Below are 23,521 nucleotides of genomic sequence, written 5' to 3' on the forward strand. Positions count from 1 at the left end.
TTTTGGATTTCGGTAGTTTCGAAAAGTGGAAAATTTTCGATACTGTAGCACTTTCGTTTGTTTGTGACAAATATTATCTAATCATAGATTAACTAGGATCAAAAGATTCGTCTCGTGATTTACAGCTAAACTGTGTAATTAGTTTTTGCTTTCGTTTATATTTAATGTTTTATACATATGGCACAAGATTCGATATGACGAAGAATCTTGAAAACTTTTTGATTTTTAGAATGAACTAAACAAGGCCCTAATAAAAGAACACGAATACCAAGCAGACATCCGGTTGTCACTGCTACGCACAACGTGCTCCCATGTGCCTGTGCAGGGGACACACGCTAGGTAGTCAACTCCACAGCAATACACATACACCCACCCAAATCTGTTCTGATCTGTAAATCTCTCTCGCCCCTCATTGTTGTGAGCTTCTTCCTATCCTCTAATCAATAGTCAGCTGGGGATAGGTCGCCGGCCGGCCGGTGAGATCGAGCGAGATGGCGGAGACGACGCTGCTGAGCATGGCGAGGTCCATGCTGGGGAGCGCCGTCAGCAAGGCCGCCGCCGCTGCCGCGGAAGAGATGAGCCTGCTCATGGGAGTGCAGAAGGAGATCTGGTACGATCCGACCGTCTTCCTCTCCGTTGCTCTCGTCTCGATCGACTGCCTGCTGCTTTCAGGTTTTCATTCACCGTGATAGCAATCCTAATGTGTTGAATGTTCAACCTAACATCCTGGCAGCCAAAGAAATCTTCAGAAAGGAGTTGTTTTTACTCTCCTTAAGAGCTAAGGCTAGAATTTTAATCTCACCTTTGATTTATGGATCCAAAATTTATTCTAATTTTTTTGATTAGGCTAATTTTTTTTCCATTTCTTTCTTTGTTTCTTAAGCTCTGTACTTGCACCTGGCTCTGTCCTTTTTTTTTTGGCTTAAATAAAATCCTGTACTTGGCAAACTTTTCCTTATTATTAGCTTGCTCCATGCCCAGATCTGAGCCGGCAGACAAGATGTCTCTCCACCGGCGTCCCTCGCAATGGATTATTGGCCGATCGATTGGGGCTGGAGGTGGAGCTCATCTAAAACCGTCCCAGACTCCTTCCCGTTACGTTGCATCTATTTGCTCGAATCAGTTCCTCTGCAATTGATTTCGTGTCTACTACTCATCACTTGCCCTTCCTGCCTCCGGAGGGGGATAAGCTGGGGTCAAAGAAATCATACACGCCTGCACCTTAGCTTTGCTATTGTTGAGTCGGAGTGTGCCAGACTAGCCACTACATACTACATGAACCGTTCTCTGAGGCGGTCAAAAACAAATTGCCGGCGGCTCCGTTGGTTTATCTTATAAGTAGTATTTTTCCTTGCCAACTAGCAGTGTTTTTTATTTACAATAAATTAGTAAATAATACTTTCAGACTCTCCCTACCGCCTCCAAGTAAACGCCAACAGTCAATGTTAATCATCAATTTTTACAGAGGCGGTTACTATGTCCAACCTCTCTAAATGGATTTAAAAACAAAAAAGAACTAGGAGCATACCCCGCGCGTTTGTTGTGGAAATTGCGTATTAGTGGATTACGTAGTATGATGATATGGACTATACTTATTTGTCTTGCTGACATGAACAGTGTCATGTGTGCTATTAGATTTTAATTGTATATGTGGTATTGCATTGCATGTTGAGATAAATAGTTATTGAGGTTTTACTTAGTGGATTTTAATTGAATATGGTAGTGCATTGCTTAGGTGGATAGCTTGCATGCTTAGAGAAATAGTTAGTCGGATTTAGAAATATAAGAGTTATAGACAGTGAGCTTGTCTTCGAGCCTGCTTTGGAGCCCACTGCTGCTTTGTGTCCAGCCATGGATCCAACCATGGAGCCCATCGTGGAGCCCAACCGCGTCGCTGATGTCATGTTCCCTCACCGTCATGCCTCAAGCCTCCTAGCCAAATCTGGCGCCACACACTCTTGAGGAAAAGAGAGATGACAATCCAACCATGGAGAAATCAAACGAGGAGAGAGAGAGAGAGAGAGAGAGAGAGAGAGAGAGAGAGAGAGAGAGATTAGGGATTCACCAGTGCCCCGACAGAGTCCACGAATGTGGCTATGGCCACTAGATCTCATGTCCTCGACCTGGATCTGATTGTCACAAGCATGGAGGCGGAGTAGTGAGGTGGGGAGCAGTGGAAGAGTGGGAGCGATGCATCGCGTCCGTGTGGCCGGGAGACGCACCGCCACCTCGTGTCTTGACTACACCCCACCAAGCATCGCCAACTCACGCCCTAGGTGAGCCCTGTCACCTAGCAACCAGTTCATGTCGCCACACCTGGTCTCAGAAGCAGAAAGAAGAGGGGTGGGGTAGAGGAGGCTGCACAGTAGAGAGGATCACTACTAAAAAAACTTTATGCAGGTCGCCAAATTAGTTTTCCCATGCGGGCATTTCGTCCGCCTCGATCAAAACATCTGCCTTAACCATTTTTTTCAAGACAGACCTATGCCTACCCACGAAAATTGATTAAAAAATGCACAAGCCCACCGGCGAGCCCCATGTGCACACCACAGCCAAGGAAGGACCGGCACCCACATTGCCGGCAAAGGCCGCCTGTGCAGCACCGCCGTCGAATCTAGCTTGCTGTGTTGGGTATGCACCGTTGAAGGGAGGCCTGCTCTCACCCACACGTGAGTCGTCATATGGCCCCTGCGCCCCGATGTGTGCACCGCCGGAGGGGGCTCTGCGTGCCCCGGTGCATGTGCCGCCTCCACAGGTGTGCTGCCTCTGCTGCTGAGAGAGAAGAGAGTCAGTGGCTGAGACAGATATAGAAAACCCTAAGTCTTCATTTTTATATAAGCCCAGTAGATGGTTTGATATGGGCTTTGCCTTGGCCTTGGGATATGTACTCAGGTGGGCTTTTTAAGAAGTCCACTTCCGAAAATAGCCGGTCCACCTCCGCAAATTTATTTTAGGAGGCGATTTAAAATTGACTGCCTCCATAATTTTATTTTAGGAGGTGGGCAATTTTCGACCGCCTCCATAAATAAAATGATAGTCTCCAATAATCATTAGGTACTTTACTAGGAGATAGTTGGTTTTTGTGACCGCCTCTGTTAGTGATTGGGCAGTATCTCACGAAATCATTTATGTAGTAGCGGATTGTTGAAGGCACGAGCGGAGAGAGGGTGTGGTTGAGGGAGAGATGGCCTTTCGGGTTAGGGTTTCTTCATTTCTTATATATCTGAGGAGCTTGAATGGGCTGTTCATCTGGACTTTGATTAACAGAGCGCTGATCTCTTAAGGGACCCATCTCTTTTAATTGATTTTGAGAGACCGGCAATATCTAGCCGCCTCCGTAAATAAATTTTGAGAGACGATTAATTCTTGAGCGTCTCTGTAAATGAAACGATCACCTTTAAAAATCCTCACTTATTTTAGAAGATAGATAAATTTTGTGACCACCTCTATTAATAAAACTAGTCTGTCTTCTAAAGTCGTAGTGAGCAAAAACTTGCCAAATCATGGCAAGCCAAGCAATATTAGCAAACACTCCGTGTATTTGCCCAATATAATACTGCTATATATCATAGTCATAACTCATTGGACTATACGATTATAGGGAAAACAAATACTGCACGTCCATGCTTGCTGGCATTATCATAAATAAATGGCGCCACGTCAAAAGAATGTCCGAGTGATCTATATATATGTATTTTTTAACTGTAATATAGAAGTTGTGACAGTTCCAAAAGTTTTGGAAAAATGGTATATTTCTTCTTGAACCTAATTTGATTGGCAGGTTCATGAAAGATGAGCTAGAAACTATGCAAGCGTTCCTGGTGGCCCCTGAAGTAACCAAGAAAAAAGATAAACTGGTCAAGGTCTGGGCAAAGCAAGTACGAGATCTGTCATATGACATTGAAGACTGCCTTGACGAGTTCACAGTACATGTGGGAAGCCAAAGCTTGTCACAACAGATGATGAAGCTGAAAGACCGTCACCGGATTGCTATGCAGATTCGCAATCTCAAGGCAAGAGTTGAAGAAGTGAGCAAGAGGAACACACGCTACAACTTAATCAAGACAGAAGCATCCTACACCATGGATGAGGCAGAGTCCTACTTGGAAGATATTCGCAACCATTCGGCTACCAACATTGATGAAGCACAACTTGTAGGCTTTGACGAACCCAAGAGAAAGTTGCTTGAGATGATACAAGTCCATGCTGATGATGGACATGCACGTGTGATCTCTGTGGTTGGCATAGGCGGTTTGGGTAAAACTACTCTTGCTAGGAAGATGTATGAAAGCAAGGAAGACATTGCAAAGAACTTCTCATGTTGCGCATGGATCACTGTATCACAATCATTTGTGAAGACGGAGCTTCTGAAAAATATGATTCGGCAACTGTTCGGCGATGAATCATCGAAGAAATTCTTGAAAGAATTTGAAGAAAAGGGATTGCAACTAAATGACCTTGCCAACTATCTCACACGAGAGCTAAGGGATAAAAGGTACTTTGTTATTCTTGATGACTTGTGGACCATTGAAGCATGGAATTGGATTAATGGGATTGCTTTTCCAAGCATCAATAACAAAGGCAGTCGGATCATAGTAACAACACGTAATGCTGCTATAGCAATGGAATGCACTTCCAATGAATCTCTTATCTACCATCTCAAACCTCTACATTTAGATGATGCCATAGAGTTGCTACTAAGGAAGTCACGGAAAGATCACAAAGACCTAGAAAACAATGAGAATTTGAGGAACACGGTAACACATCTGGCAAATAAATGTGGTTGTTTACCACTGGCTATTCTCACAGTTGGAGGCATCCTTGCTAGAAAGAAGGCAGAGGAGTGGGAGAAATTTGATAAGCAACTCCATTCAGAGGTTGAGAGTAACCCAAGTCTTGAACCTGTGCGAAGGATAGTAACCCTTAGCTACAGTCATTTGCCATCCCATCTGAAGCCATGCTTTCTGTACCTAAGCATTTTTCCTGAGGACTTAGAGATTAAAAGGAGTCGTTTGGTAGACAGGTGGATTGCAGAGGGGCTTGTTATATCCAAGGTTGGAATAACAGCTGAGGAAGTTGGAGAAAATTACTTTCGTGAGCTAATCAGCCGAAGCATGATTCTACCAGCAAGAATGAATATAGAAGGAGTTGTTAAGAGCTGCCGTGTTCATGATATCGTGCGCGATACAATAATCTCGATATCCAGAGAGGAGAATTTTGTTTACTCAACAGAAGATAATGTACCTAGAGTAGTAGGGGAGAAATTCCGTCATGTGGCATACCATCACGAAAGCAGCACAAATGTTGGAGCGGATTGGAGCTATGTCCGATCATTAAGTACATTCGGTAAGAGACCAAAGATGACCACATCTGCACTTTGCTCACCCAAGTTTAAGATGTTAAGAACCTTGGATCTGAAGGATGCACATTTTGCAATTAGACAAAAAGATATAGACAGCATTGGATTATTGCGTCACTTGAAATATGTGAATGCTCAGTATGATGGTGAAACATATTGTCATTCAAATATTTATAAAGTTCCAAGATCTATTGGAAAATTACAGAGTCTACAAGTCTTAGACCTAAGAGGCAGTTGTATTTCAGCACTACCAACTGAGATCACTAAGCTCCAGAGTCTCCGTAGCCTCCGTTGTAGCAAACACACACAGTTTTCTGGTTTTGACCCCAGTGAGCCATTGGAATGTTTGGGAAACATATTGTGCATGCCCATAATATGCACACCTCTATTTGATTCTGATGACCGCGATGAAATACTTGCTGAACTGCATTGGGCCTTCTCTAGTCGTTTGTCTTATAGACTTGGTGTGCGGGTGCCAAGAGGAATCAGCAACTTAAAAGCTTTGCAGATCCTAGAGTTTGTGGATCTCAAAGGCACTAGGACAAAGGTAATTGAAGAGTTGGGTGAACTAAGCCAGCTAAGAAAATTAAGCGTGACAACAAGAGGGGCAGGAAAGGGAAAATGCAAGACCTTTTGCAAAGCCCTTGAAAAGCTCACCTCTCTTCAGTCTGTCTACATGGATAGTGATTGTGATTATGATAGTGTTGGAACACTTAAGTGGCTAGATTCTTCTCTCTCCCCCCCTCCGCTGCTAAGGAGCCTAACATTGATCGGAAAGATGCGGATGACACCGGCTTGGTTAGGGAATCTGACAAAGTTGGTGAAGATATACTTAAAATGGACCTACCTAAATGACTTGGGAATACTTGGGGCGCTGCCCAACCTTATGCTCCTTCAGCTTATTAATAAAGCATATAGTGGGGAGAAACTAACATTCAGAACTGGAGCATTCCCAAGCCTCAAGAAACTTGTTATTTTTCAAAGGTATGAATTGACAGAAATGAGGTTTGAGGATGGCACCTCACCCCACATGGAAAGCATACAAATCGATATGTGCGATCTAAAGATAGGGATTATTGGTATCAAGCACCTTCCAGGGCTCAAGGAGATTTCACTTGGTGAGAGATGTAAGGTGGCCGGACTTAATATGCTGCAAGCGGAAGTCAACCGACACTCCAATAAGCCTGTGCTGCGACTGGAGAAGGACTGGAGCCACCATGACCTGGGGGATGTCGTCGGATCCGGTGTTGAAGAAGCAACTGAACCTCAGTTTTTTGACGCCGAGGAGAGGTTCCAAGTGATGGCAACGACCGACAACAGGTCAGTCCTGCTCCTGCCCACGCACCATAAGCCTAGCTACTTTCCCTAATTTTCAGCGCAGTTTATTGTCAGCAGCATGCATGTTTTCTGCTTACAGCTCGTCTCTTTCCTTGCATTGTTTCCAGCGAAATCCAACACATTCCCAGTTGACGCTGCCTACTAGTGCGAGATGCATGACTCTACCTGAAACGGCCGTGCTCCTGGTCTCGATCTCGACCGGCCACGCAAGATCGCCACTACCTTCTTTACCATGCTGGTATTCTTCGGAAATACTGCCTAGCTTGTGTGCTGCATCGGATCTCTGCTTACTGCTAGTGACAGCGGTATCAGTGCAACCTGCAGCTGAATCTGAATTGGCTGTCTGATTATGATGATGCGTGTGTAGTGAAGTTTGGTTTTCATTCTCTGGCTTATATGTAATCCATCATTCTTGATATTGTGGTATATATGCAGTATAGTCCTGCTACTGCACTGCTGTATTTGTGAACTGCAGTCTCCGAAATTTGTCTCTGCGTCGTAATTTTGCTTTTTAAGCTGCCAATTTTTTTTTTAGCTATTGTACTATATATGTGGTAACAGGATGTTGCGTACGGAGATACTGTAATCCTGTTATTTTCAGCTTTTAACTGCACATCTCTGCAGCCCTGTTTATATTCCAGAAACAAAGACATTTGAGTGATGCTAGCACGTTCAGCCCTATCATATTGGTTGGCCGGCACACCCATGAAGGAGGCAGCCTCATGCTTTTTTGCTTTAGAGAGAAAAGCATGCATGAAAATGGAAGCCACCGCCCCAGCAGGTAGCCAAGCCAAGCAAGTATTTGGGCGACCTAAATGCAACTGGTAAAAATGATTAAAGACGACTATTATAAAGAGAGCAACAGGGATCATGCATCTAAGCAGTCGTCATCGATCAGTGGGGTGTGAGTGTGACTGCAATGCGTGAGTGCTTCAGATTTAAGCCACTAGTGTTTGGGTGACGAAGAATAATATATATGCATGTGGGGTTTGGTCTAGTCATCACTCATCAGTAACCAGTGCCATGACCGCGTCGCAGGAAAGAAAAAAACAATGTCCTGGGGAAGACAACAGCAGTCAGCAAGCAGAGACGACGCTGCTGCTACTCCATGCATATTAAAAAACAATGTCCTGGGACGCATATTTGTTTATATATATGTAAAAGAAGACGCATGTGATGCACACACGAGCGGTGCAGATTTTTAATTATTTTTTTTTCTGTGCCTCAAGCCCTCAACATTTTGTATGGTAGTAGTATATAGTACACAGTAGAATAAATAATCCCGACATAGTACAGGTTTTGGCCGGACCGTACCTAACTTTGGTCCACCCAATCACTCACTACCAGTCTCCTGCAAAAAGACAAGCTGGGTACGCATACCAAGGCAACCATAGTATACAATACCATATATACAAGTATTATTGTAATAATTTATATTAAGAAAATGAAAGACAAGAAACGTGGTGGCTCTTGTGTGTTACACGGCCGAATTTTTCTGCATACAGTGCTGCAATGAGTCAGGCGCTGGCAATTTCACTCAATTTTGGGAAAAAAAAAATACGAAATTAACAATGACCACTACGCTCTTTCATTCATTCATTATTACTAGTTTTATTTATAATAATCAATAAAGCATCCAATCTGAAAATACCCCTATATAGCCGTTGGGTGCTGCAGACTGACGCAGAGGGATAGGCTTGGTGTGGGCGGGAAGGCGCGACGAAAGCGAAGCCGCGTCTCCTGTCCACGTGCGCCATCGCCGGCTGTCGCCGCGTCCACATCGGGGGGCACGGGCAACGGACGCCGTAGTAATAAAGGCACTGCAGCTGTGAAGCAGAGAGGTCAGAATCCAGCCGGGGCGCGTCGTCAACGCACAAGGCGTGAGGTGGACGAGGGTCCAGACGAGGCGACGGCGAGCAGAGCAGCTAGCTCCGGCGGCGAGGTCGATTGCATTGGACCGAGCAAGCATAGACGACAGCAGAGCAAGCAGGGGATCCGACCGAGGATGTCGTCGTCGTGCCTGCTGCCGCCGCCCAAGCGGGTGTGGCGCGGCATCCGCGCGCGCCTCGGCCTCCGCCCAACCACAACCACCACCGGTGAGCCGCCGCATGCAAGCCGGTGGAGTGGAATAATGGGATCAGGGATTCAGACAACGGCGAGGCGGCTGACATGGCTGATGATTGTGCAGGACTGGGGCGGCTGCAGAAGGAGGTGCGCACCTGCGAGTACAGCGACGTCCACGTCATGTGGGAGATGCTCAGCAAACAACCCACCACCGGCGTCAGGGACGACGACCCACCACCATCACCGCCGGCAAGGACAGGAAGGGCTGCTGCTGCTTGGAGCCGGCTGGCGTCCTACTGCTGCGCGCTCTGATCTCATGTCGCCTCGCCTGGTCCCAGCACCCAGCACCGAGCACCCAGCCGAGCCGAGCTGCTCTGCTATGCTCTGCTCCGTGGATTCAGACAGGCAGAGGGCAGCCGTGGCGGCCGGGCAGGTCCTGTCAGAGTTCAGTGCATACAGCCGGCAGCTGATGATGACGATTATGATTTTGGTCCATGTCCATCCGCTGCTAATCTGACAGCGAATTGCTGTGGTGGTATTACTAGCGTTTGCAAGGAAATTTTGTTAGTCTGCAGCCGCCGACGTGTTATAGTCACAGGGAGAGGCTGTCTGCTAGTCTTCAGATTCTCTCTTGCGACTATCTGATCGGATTGACCAAACTGACTGACGTGAGCGAGCCAGCCGCTAACCTGAATCATCAACAATACAATTTTTTTTCTCTGACCAAGCAAAAGCTAAGCTAAACCGAAGACTTATTTAGATCTAAAAAGTTTTTAGATTTTGACACTGTAGCACTTTCATTTTTATTTGACAAACATTGTCCAATCATAAAGTAACTAGACTATTTATAAAACTAAAAACATAACAAGAGAGTAACATAGGCCGCTCCTGGAACCAGAGTGGGCCGGCCCGGGCACGCTAGCTCTATTGGGCTAGCTAGTACGTAACCGATTTACATGCTGCCCAAATAGAGTAAACAATAACTGTAATACCCGGGTGTAATAATAAGAAGTGCTCCTATATTCAAAATAATAATAATAATAATAATAATAATAATAATAATAATAATAATAATAATAATAATAATAATAATAGAGCAATATACTCTGTAAGATAAATAGGCCCTCCGTTACCAATACAGCACAGTGATTCTGCTGCTTGAGTTCCGGACTGTTACTATGCTAATTAACACGCGTGTTAGGGGTTACAGTGAAGCCTTATTATTACGTGAGTGATGTTTTATTTAATTTTGCTCTGCATTTTAACGTACGCACATCGCATTACCACATGTCCACATGCGTGCCAACATAGTGACCCCATCACACATCACAGCACGACTTTGTGTTATCACATAAATAAATAAATAAATTTCATATAAATTAATTGCTGGCCCTGGACTATAGTAATGACGGCGTAGTACGTAGTCTTGTACGGAGTAGTATATCACACAAAGCAGTATCACTAGTCGTGCATATCACAGTGTGTGTACGTATATACATGCATGGGTCCTGCATGTGGGTCCCTGCTGGTCCTTCTCGGGCATGCATTGAGATATCGTACGCCGTACTATACGTGTCGTACGCGCGTATCGGATCACATCGCATCCTCCCACTGCTGGTACCGCCTACCGACCTACGTGTACGGATCGAGTACTTATTACGTATTACTGGTGATGTTGTATATAAATACACACTCTCCGTCTCTGTACTGTACGTACGCTTGACTGGTAGATTCAAGCTGCTCCTAGTAACTAGCTTGTAGGACCGGGCCGGGGTGGTGGTATGTTCTATGCATCTACCTATAAATTGGTACGACAATATATAGGAGATTTTACTTTCTTCCATGAAAAAGATCGATCTTGTCCACGTATAGTATCTGGATTCGTAACTACAGTAGCTGTAGAGGTGTTGTACTGAGATAGATTCTTGTTGTACACGCGCAAGTTCAATATCATCCTTCGTTATTATTTAATAATGTCTGAATAAAGTAGACAACAATCACATAAGAGGAGGTACAACAATGGGCTTATAGCCAAGCTAATGCTGATATGGAGGAGAGAAGAGAGGAGAGATATGATAGCTTGGCTCTCATGTAAGCACCAAGCTGGGCACGGATGCATAGATAGTGGTGGACCCAAATAGCAAGTGTTGTGACAAAGAATAAGAAAAAGAATATATTTTAGAGACAAGTATGAGACAACTTATTGTATAACTTAGCTCTAATCACTTGGTTTATAATCAAGCACTTGGCTCTATCATTGACCTTGCTCTAAGTTTTGAGTTTCGTCCAACTAAGTTCTTATTTGAATACATGCAAATAAAACTTAGTTTAATTTCATTGATTCATTCTAATTGAGTTTAACACATGTAGATTGACATGAATGCACGCGTATCCAAAAAATCCAAATCCACTCTTAACACATGTAGATTGAGTAAATTCTAATGCTAAATATATCTCATTTTGAGAGAGAAGGACGGTGCCACATGTAATGTAAGTAAAGGTCACTATAAATTGTTTTTTTCTAGAGGCGGTCATAATACCTGCCTCTACAACTGAGTTTTATTGGTTTCCTAAAATTGATGTGTCCTTGTAGTATCATCTCCATGCATGGCTACTTATTTGTACTCCCTCCATCTACGAAAGAATCAATTTCTAGAATTCAGTCAAACTTTTTAAAATTTAACTAACTTTATAGAAAAGAGTAACAACATCTATGACATAAAATGCGTATTATATGAAAATATATTATATGATGAATCTAATGACACTAATTCGATACCATAAATATCTTAACATTTTTTTTCTAAAAATTTGGTTAAAGTTTAAAAATTTTAACTTAGGACAACTTAAAAAAATTAATTGTTTCATGAACGGAGGAAATATTTATTTATACACTGCACTAGGCACTCTGCCGTCGACGGGACACGATCCAGCTGAGGGCCGTGCCATAATACCAAATTCAAAGAGGTCCTCGACACGGGGAAGGAACGAAACAACCTACCACACTAGTCGATCGTCTCAATGCAAATAATACTGAATAGTGCCAACGGATGACTATGCATGCTATCTAATTGTCCAACCCTAGCGGCCGTGCATGTACACTACTCACCGCTATGAATGTTGGGGCTCATATTTCTGCTCTATATATATAAACGAAGTATCATGTAGTCGTTTATAACATTAGTCTAGACCATGGAAACATCCAAGTTCATTTGAAAATTCTAAATTTTGAATTTCAAAATATAAGACAGAAATGTAGATACTCTAAATAATTTTAAATAAAAAGTTATCAACTAAGAAATTGTACATACAAATTTTGATATAAATTCGTCATTACCAAACTTCATATGAGAAAATTTTTAGTGATAACTATTTATTGCGGTGGGTTAATATGATTACTTTTTCATTAAATTACAAAGTTGGCACACTTAAAAAGGACTGCCTCTATTAATAGTTATTTTTAATGTGAACTTCTTAAGGGCACTCACAATGCAAGATTCTATCATAGAGTCCAAAACAATTAATTATATATTATTATTTATAGTATTTTGCTAATGTGACAGCATATTTATTAAAGAAAGAGGTAGAAAAAATAAGAATCTAAGTCTTATTTAGACTCTAAGTCCACATTATTCGAGGTAATAAATAACTTTAGACTCTATGATAGAGTCTGTATTGTGAATGCTCTAAGATAAAAAAATATACTTACTGAGCCGATTGTTTTTTGCCTAGCTATCTTTGTAAATAGAGATGGGTTGCCCCTGAAAGTCACAAGGCATTTTAATAGCATAATAATTTTTTTTTCATCATCACTCTGCAAGTGAAAGGGACTGTCTACTAAAATCGTTTCCGTGGTTGTTTATATTTTGTATTTATTTATAAAAAATAAAGAGGGAAAATGTTAAAATGGACGCTTGAATCTGAGGCATAGTAAAAGATACACACCGGAGCCGTGAAAGATTGAAATACACGTACACGGATACGTGCACAAGACCATAAATAGTTCCATCAACTTTACAGAATTACAGAGGAGGGAAGCTAAGCTGCAACTCGCGCCATCCACGCCCGCTGTTGGTTTCAGCTGCTTCCGTTCTCAACTCTCGCCGTCGATCACACGGCCGACCAAGGATGCCACCCACAGTCGTGGACGCCACCGTGGCTACGCCTGGCCACCGCCGTCGCGGCCCGGCGGCGCTCCCCAACGCCAACGCCAACGCCAACGCCGGCTGCGTCGTCGCCACCGCGCTCTCCGACGCCAATGCCAACGCTGGCGCCGCGGCGCGCAGGCCCAAGGCCAAGACCGTCGCTTCCCGCTACCTCACCCCCTCCTCCAAGTCGCCAGCACCGAGGACGCCCGCCTCCACCGACCGGTCGCGTCCGGTGCTGCTCCCCAACGTTGCCGCCGCCGCCGCCGCCACGGACGGGAGCGCCACCACGACGAGACGCACGCTCGCGGTCGCGTTCCAGAGCCCGGCATACTCCTTGGAAACCGGCAGCAGCAGGGCGAGCTCCTCCGCCTCCGCGTCGCCCGTCGCGGAGCCGGCGGCGGCCACGCCGGAACCGAAGAGGTCCACTGCGCGCGCCAAGGTGTCCGACGCGAGCCAGAACACGTACCGCGCGCTCACCAAAGCCAAGACCCCGGAGTGCACTGCTTCGAGCAAGAAGGAGGCGATTGCCGCCATCTTTGGCGCCGTGCGGTCGACGGCGTTCCGCGGGCCCCCGCGGCGCGCGTCGGTGGATGGCGCGAATGAATACCTGCTGGCGCTGTCCTCCGACACGGACAGCGCGTCGTCCGGTGGGTCAGGGTCCGGGGACGGCGGCGCGGCCCGACGCAGCGTCAGCTCGGGTCCCGGTCCGTCGCCAGCTCCAAGGAGCGCCATGAGCTCCTCCGCGCAGTTCACGCGGGACGGCAACGGCATGGGGACCCGCTCCGAACGCTTCGCCTACTCGGTTATGCCGTCGCCGTCACGCGCGCCCACCACGTCGGCGCCGGTGAAGAAGAGGTCACTGTTCACCGGCTTGCTGTCTTCGCCGTTCAGCAAGGCGTCTCTGAAGCAGACGTCGCCGAGCAAGCCGGTGGCCAGCGCGTTCAGGAGGACGGCCAGCCCAACCCCGGCCCGGCGCTCTACCGAGGTGCCTGCCTCCGCCGGGAACACGCTGTTCAAGGCTTCTTCTGGCGGATGCGGCGTGGACGGTGACATGAAGTTCAAGCTCCCGGTGCCGGCGGCGATCAAGTCCGAGGATGAGCACCAGCTGAGACTACTCTACACCAGGGAGTTGCAGTGGCGGCTCGTGAACGCGCAGCTTGGAGCTGCGATTTCGTCGCAGACCATGGGTGCAGAGGTGAGTGACTGAATGATCCTCTCTATTCTGTTCGTTTATTGAACAAATATTCAGACATGATACAGGGTGATCATCGTGTCACTTGTTCAATCATTTTTTTGAGGCTGTTGATGCTGCATTTCGGTAACACAGCAGCTGATGGTTCTAAATGTTGATGACAGAAAAAGTTGTGTGGCGCATGGATTTCAATCCTGAGGATGCGCAAATCTGTCGCCATTAGAAAGATGCAGCTTCAGTTGCTTCGAAACAACTGCAAACTCATGGCAATTCTGAGAGGACAGGTAAGATCGTCATGCTGATCCTTTGCTTCCTTCATGCAGTCAGTTCTTCATTCCTTCCCTGCCACTGGCATTCATCTCACAAAAAACCTCGAGTGATAATGCAATTTTTGATGGTTCGGCAAGACCAGAGCTGTCTGTTTCAGTTATCAACAGGACCGCTGTAAAAAATATTAGCAAACAGATCTTTATTAACAGAACTTGTAAAGTAGATAAAATCAGCTCATAATAGTCAGATAATATCACTACTAAAATGGGCTTGTGGAGTTGTACTAGCTTGCAAAATTGAAATGGTCATGATATGGCTCATGAACGTACTTAGATCAGCTATAACTGCTATCATAAAAGTCTAAAGTTTGTACACCCCGTTTGCCCCGCTGGACCTGCAGCAGTAACTAATTGCTAATTTATGACACTAAATTCGTTTTGAGTACACATTCTTTTCACAAAATCTTATAAATTTACAACATGCAGATGCAATACCTGGAAGAATGGTCCTTTTTGGAGAGGGATCATGCTCATTCTTTGTCAGGAACAACACAGGCTCTGACTGCAACCGTCCTGCGCCTTCCTGTATCAAATGGAGCAATGGTTGGTACATCATAAGACATCAAGAAAGTTTCATCAAGTTGTTGCTTTTCATCTGAAATGTTAAGACCTCATATTTTCAGGCAGATATTCAAGGAATAAGAAATGCTCTTAGCTCTGCAGTTGATGTCATGCATACTATAGGAAACTCAACAAGAATCCATCTGCCTAAGGTGCTGACTTTATTTATACTTAAGTTCCTTTTCCAGTTCTCTTTGAACCAAATGACATTTACACAAACACAATGCTACCAACATCGCAAGTAAAGTGATGTGGTGTAGCACTAAACCATGAAGATGCATGCTGCTGTTTTCAGTCTGAATGGTCTGCCATTTTCTGCAGTTAGCCCGGACAAATGTCTTGGTGTCCCAACTCTCCAGAGTTTTCATTCAAGAACACATTCTGATAACGCAGTGCAGAGATTTGCTGTCCACACTAGCATCAATGCACGTAAGCAGTACATCCAGACCAACAAACTCGGTTTCATAGTCTGTCAGCATTGTTGATGTGCTAACTGTTCTGGACTCAATGTTTGCTGAAACAGGTGACGTACAGCAGTCTACAAGGGCAGAGAATACAGTTGAATCAAACAAGGCCGCATTTTCAGTAGTCTTCATGCCACTTTCTCCACTCTCTCTGAAGCGTGTGGCTACAGTTTGAGTGTTTTTTTTTCCAGTTTACCAATTGCAGCAGGAAATAGGAATACAAGACGACTAACAGAACTGCTGTTGTCGCTCTTGTCCAAGATCAAAGAGGGTATGTAATTATATTTCGGTAGAGTGAGCCTTTTACGGGCTTTTTTGTTCTTAGCCTCTTGTCCAAATGACACTAAGTAGATTTCTGCTCTATATCAATGAAAATGGCACAATCTTGTGCCAGTTCGGAAACAAAACTAGTATTGCTGTTGTACAGAATGCATGAAGACACCAGAATAAAGCAAAGATGAATCTGTGGTTAGGATAGCTGGTAACCTGTGAAGCCGTCGTTTGGTTCACTGTCACTGACAAACATTTTTTTTACACGATATTGAAGTACTATTGTTCAAATTCGAAACAACTGACACAAAGACACACCAATCTTGGCAAGGATCTCTCTAAATCTCGCGCAGTAGCTTCCCCTTGCGTTTACAGCCTGTTCTCGGACATACTGACAAACAAAGGATACTCTTCCCCAAATTGTTGTCCAGTAAAGCAACAGTTGTACCAATTCAAGCAATGTAATGGATGCTAGTATCACGACTGTTATAACAGCATCAGCTGTTGTGGTGTCCAGGACTGCAGAACCATCAATATTTGAGGAGATCGTCGTCGTCGTCGCCCTCTTGGCTACAAAATAAGCTATCAAAGTTGATGAAGCGGTTGAAACTAAGTACAAAAGTATCCAAGACTTAATGTGAAGAAGAAATAATACATAAAAGCTAACTCAACCTCAATCACTTTAAAAGCCACCTGTCCTAATTATGTGCCCACACACTGTCTGACAGATACTGGAGTGCATCAACCAATTCCAAGGCTGGTGGAGGAAGTGCAGGACACTGAAAAGGAACCCAAGTCAAGCTCCAAGAAAAGAACATCTAAAGAACCTCTACTCTCTGACAAAGAGGTAAGAAGGAGTGAAAGGGTTAAAAACAAGGCAAATGGATTTAAATCCCCCGCATGTTCAGATAAAAAGATGCCTCTCCTGCTCACCTGTTCCCCCTACTCTCTCTGTCAAAATTATGCAGACACTAGGGAGCAAGTTAGGAGGCCTGTCTGAAGAGGAACTCCAGGAGGACAATCTCAACAAGAAGAAACTCAAAACCCTCACTGTGGAGAGAAAGAAGAAGACAGTCAAAGGAAAGGGAGTAGCAGAAGAGGGGCCCACCAAGGCCATGGAAATAGAGGACTGAGCTTTGTCTTAGCTGCTCAGGTCTTTTGCTCATTATTAGAGCCACCTTATGCTTTTGGTCGTATTCAAAGTCTGTATCAGATTTGCTTTGTAAGAACCTTTTAAGTTTAGTTATGAATCAGACAAACTCTAGAAATTGGGTTGTTTTATCATGGAATGTTGGGCATCAATGCCCAGTGGAAATGGAATGCCATCAGGGACAAAGTGGTTGAATCAGCCTGTGATGTTGCTTGTTTTCAAGAAACAAAAAAGGAAGTGCTTGACTCTACCTTCCTAAGAAATGTTCTGCCAGTTTCCTTTAACTGCTTTGAGTTTCAGCCTTCCATTGGTGCTTCTGGGGGAATCCTAGTTGCCTGGAAGGACTCTCTGTTTGATGGAGAAGTTTTCGACCTTCACACTTTTGGGGTCACAATTCAATTCAAGTCAAAATTGAATAATAAGATTTGGTTCTTAACCTCCATCTATGCCCCTTGTGCTCCTGATAGGAAAGAGGAATTTCTTAACTGGTGGAAAAACTTAACTCTGCCAAACGACTCAGACTGGATCTCTCTGGGAGATTACAACTTAATTAGAGATCAACAAATCAGAAACAAGCCTGGGGGTAGTTACCAGGAAATGTACATGTTCAACGAGGCTATCAGTTCTATTGGTTTGAATGAAATAAAGTTAAGAGGGAAGAAGTATACATGGTCAAATTTACAAGATTCACCTCTGTTAGAACAACTTGACTGGGTTTTTGTTAGTAGCACATGGCTCAATTCCTACCCTAACACAACAGCAAGGCTGCTGACCATGCAACCCTCTGATCACAACCCTTGTGTTGTCAATATCTCAACTGACATTCCTAAGTCAAAAATCTTCAGGTTAGAGAATTATTGGATGCATCATAATCACTTCTTGCCAATCATTCAAAATGCATGGAGCCTACCCTGTACTGAACAGGACCCTGCCAAAAGAATCTCAGGAAAATTCAAAGTGACAAGGCAGGTTTTAAAGAAATGGCAAAATTCCCTGCCATTCCTCAAAACTGCAATAGCCAATGTCAAGGCTCTTATTCAGTTCATGGAAGTCCTGGGGGAATTCAGAGACCTAACCCTGCAAGAATGGAATTTCAAGTAGATTCTACAAGATAAACTGCTGAACTTGTTGCAACAACAGAGATCTTTCTGGAAGCAAAGAGGAAACATAAACTGGGCTACCTTGGGGGATGCCAGTACAGCCTTTTTTCATGCAAATGCAACAATGAGGCATAAGAGGAAATATATCTCTCAACTAACAATACAAAATGACCTGATTGTCACAAGCCACAAGGACAAGCAACAGGCCATCTGGGATGATTTCAAATCAAGGTTGGGCACTACTGAATGGACCAACAGTCAGTCAGACCTGAATTTCTTCATAAACAGTGTGGACAACCTGAACTGCTTGGAACTTGAATTCACAACAACTGAAATTGATGCAGTAATAAGGAACTTGCCCAATAACAAATCCCCAGGGCCAGATGGGTTTAACAATGAATTCTTCAAACAATGTTGGAGCATAATCAAACAAGACTTTTATGATTTGGGAAGAGCTTTCTTTCAGGGTTCTCTGTGCTTGAGAAGCATTAACTCCTCTCATATTACCCTTCTCCCAAAGGTTGACAATCCTATTTCCATTTCTGATTACAGACCAATCTCTCTGCTGAACACTTCTTTCAAGCTTCTCACCAAAATTCTAGCAAATAGGCTCCAACCTGTCATTACCAAGATGGTACATGAGAACCAGTATGGTTTCATCAAAACTAGGACAATTCAAGACTGTCTAGCCTGGACTTATGAATACCTGCACCTCTGCCACCATTCAAGAAAAGAAATAGTTGTAATCAAGATTGACTTTGAAAAAGCCTTTGATAAGATAGAGCATCAGACAATGATTGACATAATGAAAACAAAAGGGTTTGGGAACAAATGGATTCAATGGATGCATTTGATTTTTAGCAGTGCCACCTCCTCAGTCCTGTTAAATGGGTCCCCAGGGAAAACCTTTCACTGTAAGAGAGGGGTAAGGCAAGGAGACCCTCTGTCCCCCCTCCTGTTTGTGCTTGCAGCAGATTTTCTCCAGTCTTTAATCAACAAAGCCAGAGCAATGGGGTTGTTAAACTTGCCAATACCAATGGAACACAACCTTGACTTTCCTGTGGTTCAATATGCAGATGACACTCTGATAATTGCTGAAGGATGCACAAAACAACTATTCTTCCTCAAGTCCTTGCTCAACACCTTCTTTCTCACAACCGGACTAAAAGTTAACTTCAACAAAACAAGGATGATACCAATCAACACTCCTCCTGAAAAGTTGGAAATTCTGTCCAAAACCTTTGGTTGCCAAATTGGAGAATTACCTTTTACCTATCTGGGCCTACCTCTCTCCCTTAACAAACCAAGAGCTCAAGATTTCATTCCACTCATCAACAAGTGTCAGATCAGGCTATCAGGGCTTTCCTCACTCTTGAACCAAGCTGGTAGATTGGAACTAACAAATGCTGTATTCACCTCCCTCCCAACTTTCTATATGTGCTCCTTGGAAGTGCCAAAAGCAGTACTCAAACAAATTGATAAATTCAGGAAAAATTGCCTCTGGCAGGGTGGGGAAGTAAATGCAAGAAAACCCCCAAAAGCAGCATGGAAGATGATCTGCCTTCCAAAGAAGGATGGGGGATTGGGAGTCCTAGACATCAGGAAGCAGAATGAAGCACTGATGATGAAAAATTTGTACAAATTCTTTAACAAGAAGGATACTCCTTGGGTAAATCTAATCTGGAATAAATATTATAGGAATGGCAAATTACCCAATCACACTAAGAAAGGATCTTTCTGGTGGAGGGACAACTTAAAACTCTTGGCAAGTTTCAAAAACCTCACCAACATAACCCCTGGTGTGGGTGATTCCTGCTTTTTCTGGACTGACAGTTGGAGGTCTCAAGCCCTGGTTTCAGAAGTTCCTGAACTACACTCCTTTGCAAAAAATAGTACAATCACACTTCAAAAATTGCTTTATACCAGTAACTTAGCTGGCCTGTTCCACCTGCCTCTATCCCAACAAGCCCTGTGTCAATTTCAGTGGTTGCAACAGGAATGCCAAAACATTCAGTCTTCAGAAAACAATGACAAGTGGTGTCTGAAAGCAGGGTCAGCACCATCCTACTCTTCAGCAAAGGTCTACAAGGAACTAATCATACACCAAAATGTTCATCCAGTGTTCAAATGGTTATGGAAAAGCAAGTGTCAGCCAAAACACAAAGTCTTTGGATGGTTACTGCTAAAGGATAGGCTAAGCACAAGGAATCTTTTGAGAAGAAGAAACATGGCTCTGGATAACCACAACTGTGTGCTTTGCCAGTGGAACGTTGAGGAAACCACCTTACATCTTTTTTTAGACTGCACCTTTGCGCAGGAGTGTTGGCATTGGATTGGAATTTCAATCAGAAACAACCAAACATTTCAGGACCTGGCTACTGACTTAAGAGCCATTCATCAAACCCAACCTTCTTGGATTATGACAATGGCTGTGCTAATTTGTTGGTCGATTTGGGTAACAAGGAATAACTGTATTTTCAACGATACGCAACCGACCAGTCAGTTATGCAGACAAAATCTAGTAAAGGAGCTACGATTGGTGAAATACAGAGTTAAAAAGGAAGATCAAGCCTTGTTTGAAGGGTGGGTAAAGGGCTTCTTGCATGAATTCTAGATCAATACCCAGTCCCAGAAAGCGGTCAGCAAGTTGTTTTCCAATGAGCAAGGCACAATCTTTAGTGGAGAAGATCTCCTGTAATCTTGCCTTTTTAATTTTCTTTGTTTCTTTTTTTGTTTCCTGATTTTTCCTCGCTCCTTACCTCCCTCTGCTGGTTGTAGATTGTTCTTTGTTTGTATTTCCCAGTTTTCTTTAATAAAATTACTGTAGGGGCCAAGCCCCTCCAGTTTTCCTCAAAAAAAAAAAGCCCTGTTGTAGTCAATGGTATCAACCTCATTCTTTGCCAGGAGCCCCTTGAAGACGAAATCATGCGTCTTCTGCTGGGAAGACTCATAGCATGCAAACCCAAAGAAGCGCCTTCTCAACAAATGAAAAGAGAGAAGGAAAGGCATGTTCCCTTAAGCTCTTGGCTTAATGCTTTGTCTCTGGCTCTCTGCACAGCCATATCCACTCTATGTCAATGACTTGAGCAGCATCTGCAGTTAACTGCGTTCGAGCATCCAAAGTTGACTTGTGGAGGGGCTAGTCAACAAGGTAATGGTGACCTTTCATGTTGGTTCGATCATAAGATGATCCATCCGTTTGTTTGTTTTGTAAGTCGTACTTTTTCTGCCAGTCAGTAAATCAGTGAACAATACTTTCAGTCATGACTTTTCAGACAAGCGACATGTAGTCGACAACTATTTTATTTAAGTTCCAGGATAGGATTACCAGTCCAGACGCTGACAATCTATGCACCGATTTCTTTTTTTTTAACTTAATGGCAGGAGCTCTATCTTTCAATTAAGAAGGGGAAAAATGTTTATGTACAGATCAAAAGGGCCAAAACTCCCAAAAGGATTACACGATGCCCCCTGCGATATTGGTCCCTCTCCAAGCTAAAGCCCTTTTTCTTTGCTCGATCTCCTCCTTTACCCTTAGTGCCACTTGCATTGCTGACTCCTGGATGTTGTTAAAAATTCTCCTATTCCTTTCCTTCCATATGTTCCATAGTGTGTAGATGACCAACCCGTTGAAGCGTCTTTTTTCTTCTTTCGCTATTTTGCTTGCGGCATCTTGCCACCAAGACTTCAGGTTAGGTGGGTCTTGAGCGGAGCAAATCAACTGTGCATCGAAATGCTCCCATGAAAGAACTTGGCTCCATACTGTTTGAGACTTTGGATCATATTGTGTTGGGCTGTGTTTTCAGTCGCCAGGTTTGGTCCTCTTGCTTAAGAAGGTTCCAGCTGCAGCACTTAATCACTTTACAAGAGCAAGACGTTATGGCTTGGTGGACTGATTCAAGGAAAAAGCTCCCTAAGCACATCCGTCGAGGCTTCGATTCTCTTTTCTTCGTCGTCGGTTGGAACCTCTGGAAGGAGCGCAATGCGAGAACCTTTGATAGGTCGTCTCGACAGCCGGCTGTTCTTCTGCAAGCTATCCTTGACGAAGCAGCTCTTTGGGTGGCTGCCGGTTTCAGGGCGCTCGGGGCGCTACTGGCCTCGGAGTAGTAGCTCAGTAGTCTTTTCTCTTTCTCTTGCTGTGTAACTTGCTTTGGTCTGGCTTTGTTTCTGCGACGGTAACCTGCGGCTTACTGTCTTCGGCTTTTGTTGTAACACTCTTGACCCTTGCTTAATGAAATACATGCAGCGCATGTTCTCGAAAAAAAAGGTCCGTTGCATAGGGCGCATTGGTCCTGATGAGGCCAACCTCTCTTCTAAAGATTATCCGCTGTCAAGACTTTTTCTCGCACCATTATCCAAGCAAACACCTTTCCTTTATTCTCAGCATGTGCTTTCCAAATGAGTTCGCTACGGAACCTGTCGTAGGAACCTTGGAATTGGATCCTGTATGCTGAACGGGTGGAGTAAGAAGCATCGGCAGGGGCGGAGCTAGGGGGGTTTATCGGGGTCAGCTGACCCCTATAAAATGTGTGAAATCCTATATAAATTTGTTGTTAGTTAGTGTATTTAGGTAGTGATTAGTGGAGCTGACCCCAATGGCTTGGCTATCTGGCTTCGCCCCTGAGCATCGGCTGTCCACCTCCAGATTATGGAGTCACGAACGCCCGGTGTCAACTGGATGCTTTGTAACCTTATCCAAAGGGAGACAAACTCCTCGACTTGGACAGCGGAGGTGATCCTGCCCCTTAGCGAACGTATCCAACTATAGTTGTGAAGCTCCTGCTGGACCGATTTGTTTTTACATCTCACCAAGTCAAACAAGTGTGGTGCCAAATATTTGAGTGCTTCACCGTCCAGCGAGCTGCTGTGCCAGAAACGAGCCTTTGCGCCATCGCCAATCGTGACCTTAGTTGATGAGTTGCCGATTTCTTTTTTTAAGACATCATTGGACGGGTGAGTGCCTCACCTGAATAAATTCCATCAATGCCGGCAAGCCAATGCACGGAAGATGCCATGAAGGCACATACAAAGTGTATGTAAGTTTACAGAATTCTGATACAATAAGCTATCAAAGCAAGATACATCCGTGTCATGGTTTGGTTGTTGTCATCAACAGTATAACCTGTGATCGAGTCGGCACAACCAAGCAAGATATTGAGGGATGCAGCCAAACAGGGTACATGCTGCTCTTCACCGCTGAAGATTGCATTAAACCAAGTGCGTATGATACAAGGAGTAAGACAAAGTATACGCACCCCAGACTCCTTTTTGGATGAGGTTTCTACTTTGCCGACGCCAGTACCCAAAGGTAGCCATGAATAACAGGATGATAGAAGCCCCCACATGAGCATCTCGACGTGGATTACTGTCCCCATAGGGCTCTTCCAAAAGTCACTGGCATAATGTGAGCAGACCATCCATGTTCCAATCATGTTCCCAAGATTATCATGGTTCTGTGGATTCAACTTGAAACAGTGCTCAGCAAGCCAAGATCAACTCATGCGTTGTAAAGTGCAATAGAATATTTTTTTCTTGAATTGTGTATC

The 23,521-nt window shown here is 44.3% G+C and overlaps 2 protein-coding genes across 5 annotated transcripts; both read left to right on the forward strand.

Moving 5' to 3' along the window:
• LOC8084241 (disease resistance protein RPM1) lies at positions 286-7,199 on the forward strand. 4 transcript variants are annotated; one of them, XM_021453298.1, is made up of 4 exons: positions 286-339; positions 462-672; positions 3,782-6,679; positions 6,805-7,199. In XM_021453298.1, exons 1-4 carry the CDS (start codon positions 312-314, stop codon positions 6,827-6,829), a joined length of 3,162 nt encoding a protein of 1,053 aa, XP_021308973.1. In that variant the 5' UTR covers positions 286-311; the 3' UTR covers positions 6,830-7,199. The 4 variants fall into 4 exon arrangements, with proteins under 4 accessions (XP_021308973.1, XP_002459239.2, XP_021308975.1 ...); XM_002459194.2 differs by having other exon boundaries at positions 296-339; positions 462-610; XM_021453300.1 differs by lacking the exon at positions 286-339 and adding an exon at positions 982-1,058 and having other exon boundaries at positions 348-610.
• Positions 12,890-15,877, forward strand: LOC8084243 (QWRF motif-containing protein 2). The gene is made up of 6 exons (XM_021452434.1): positions 12,890-14,104; positions 14,266-14,385; positions 14,857-14,973; positions 15,054-15,143; positions 15,313-15,420; positions 15,515-15,877. Exons 1-6 carry the CDS (start codon positions 12,890-12,892, stop codon positions 15,578-15,580), a joined length of 1,716 nt encoding a protein of 571 aa, XP_021308109.1. The 3' UTR covers positions 15,581-15,877.

The sequence above is a fragment of the Sorghum bicolor genome, chromosome 2, assembly GCF_000003195.3.
Source record: "Sorghum bicolor cultivar BTx623 chromosome 2, Sorghum_bicolor_NCBIv3, whole genome shotgun sequence".
NCBI lineage: Eukaryota > Viridiplantae > Streptophyta > Magnoliopsida > Poales > Poaceae > Sorghum > Sorghum bicolor.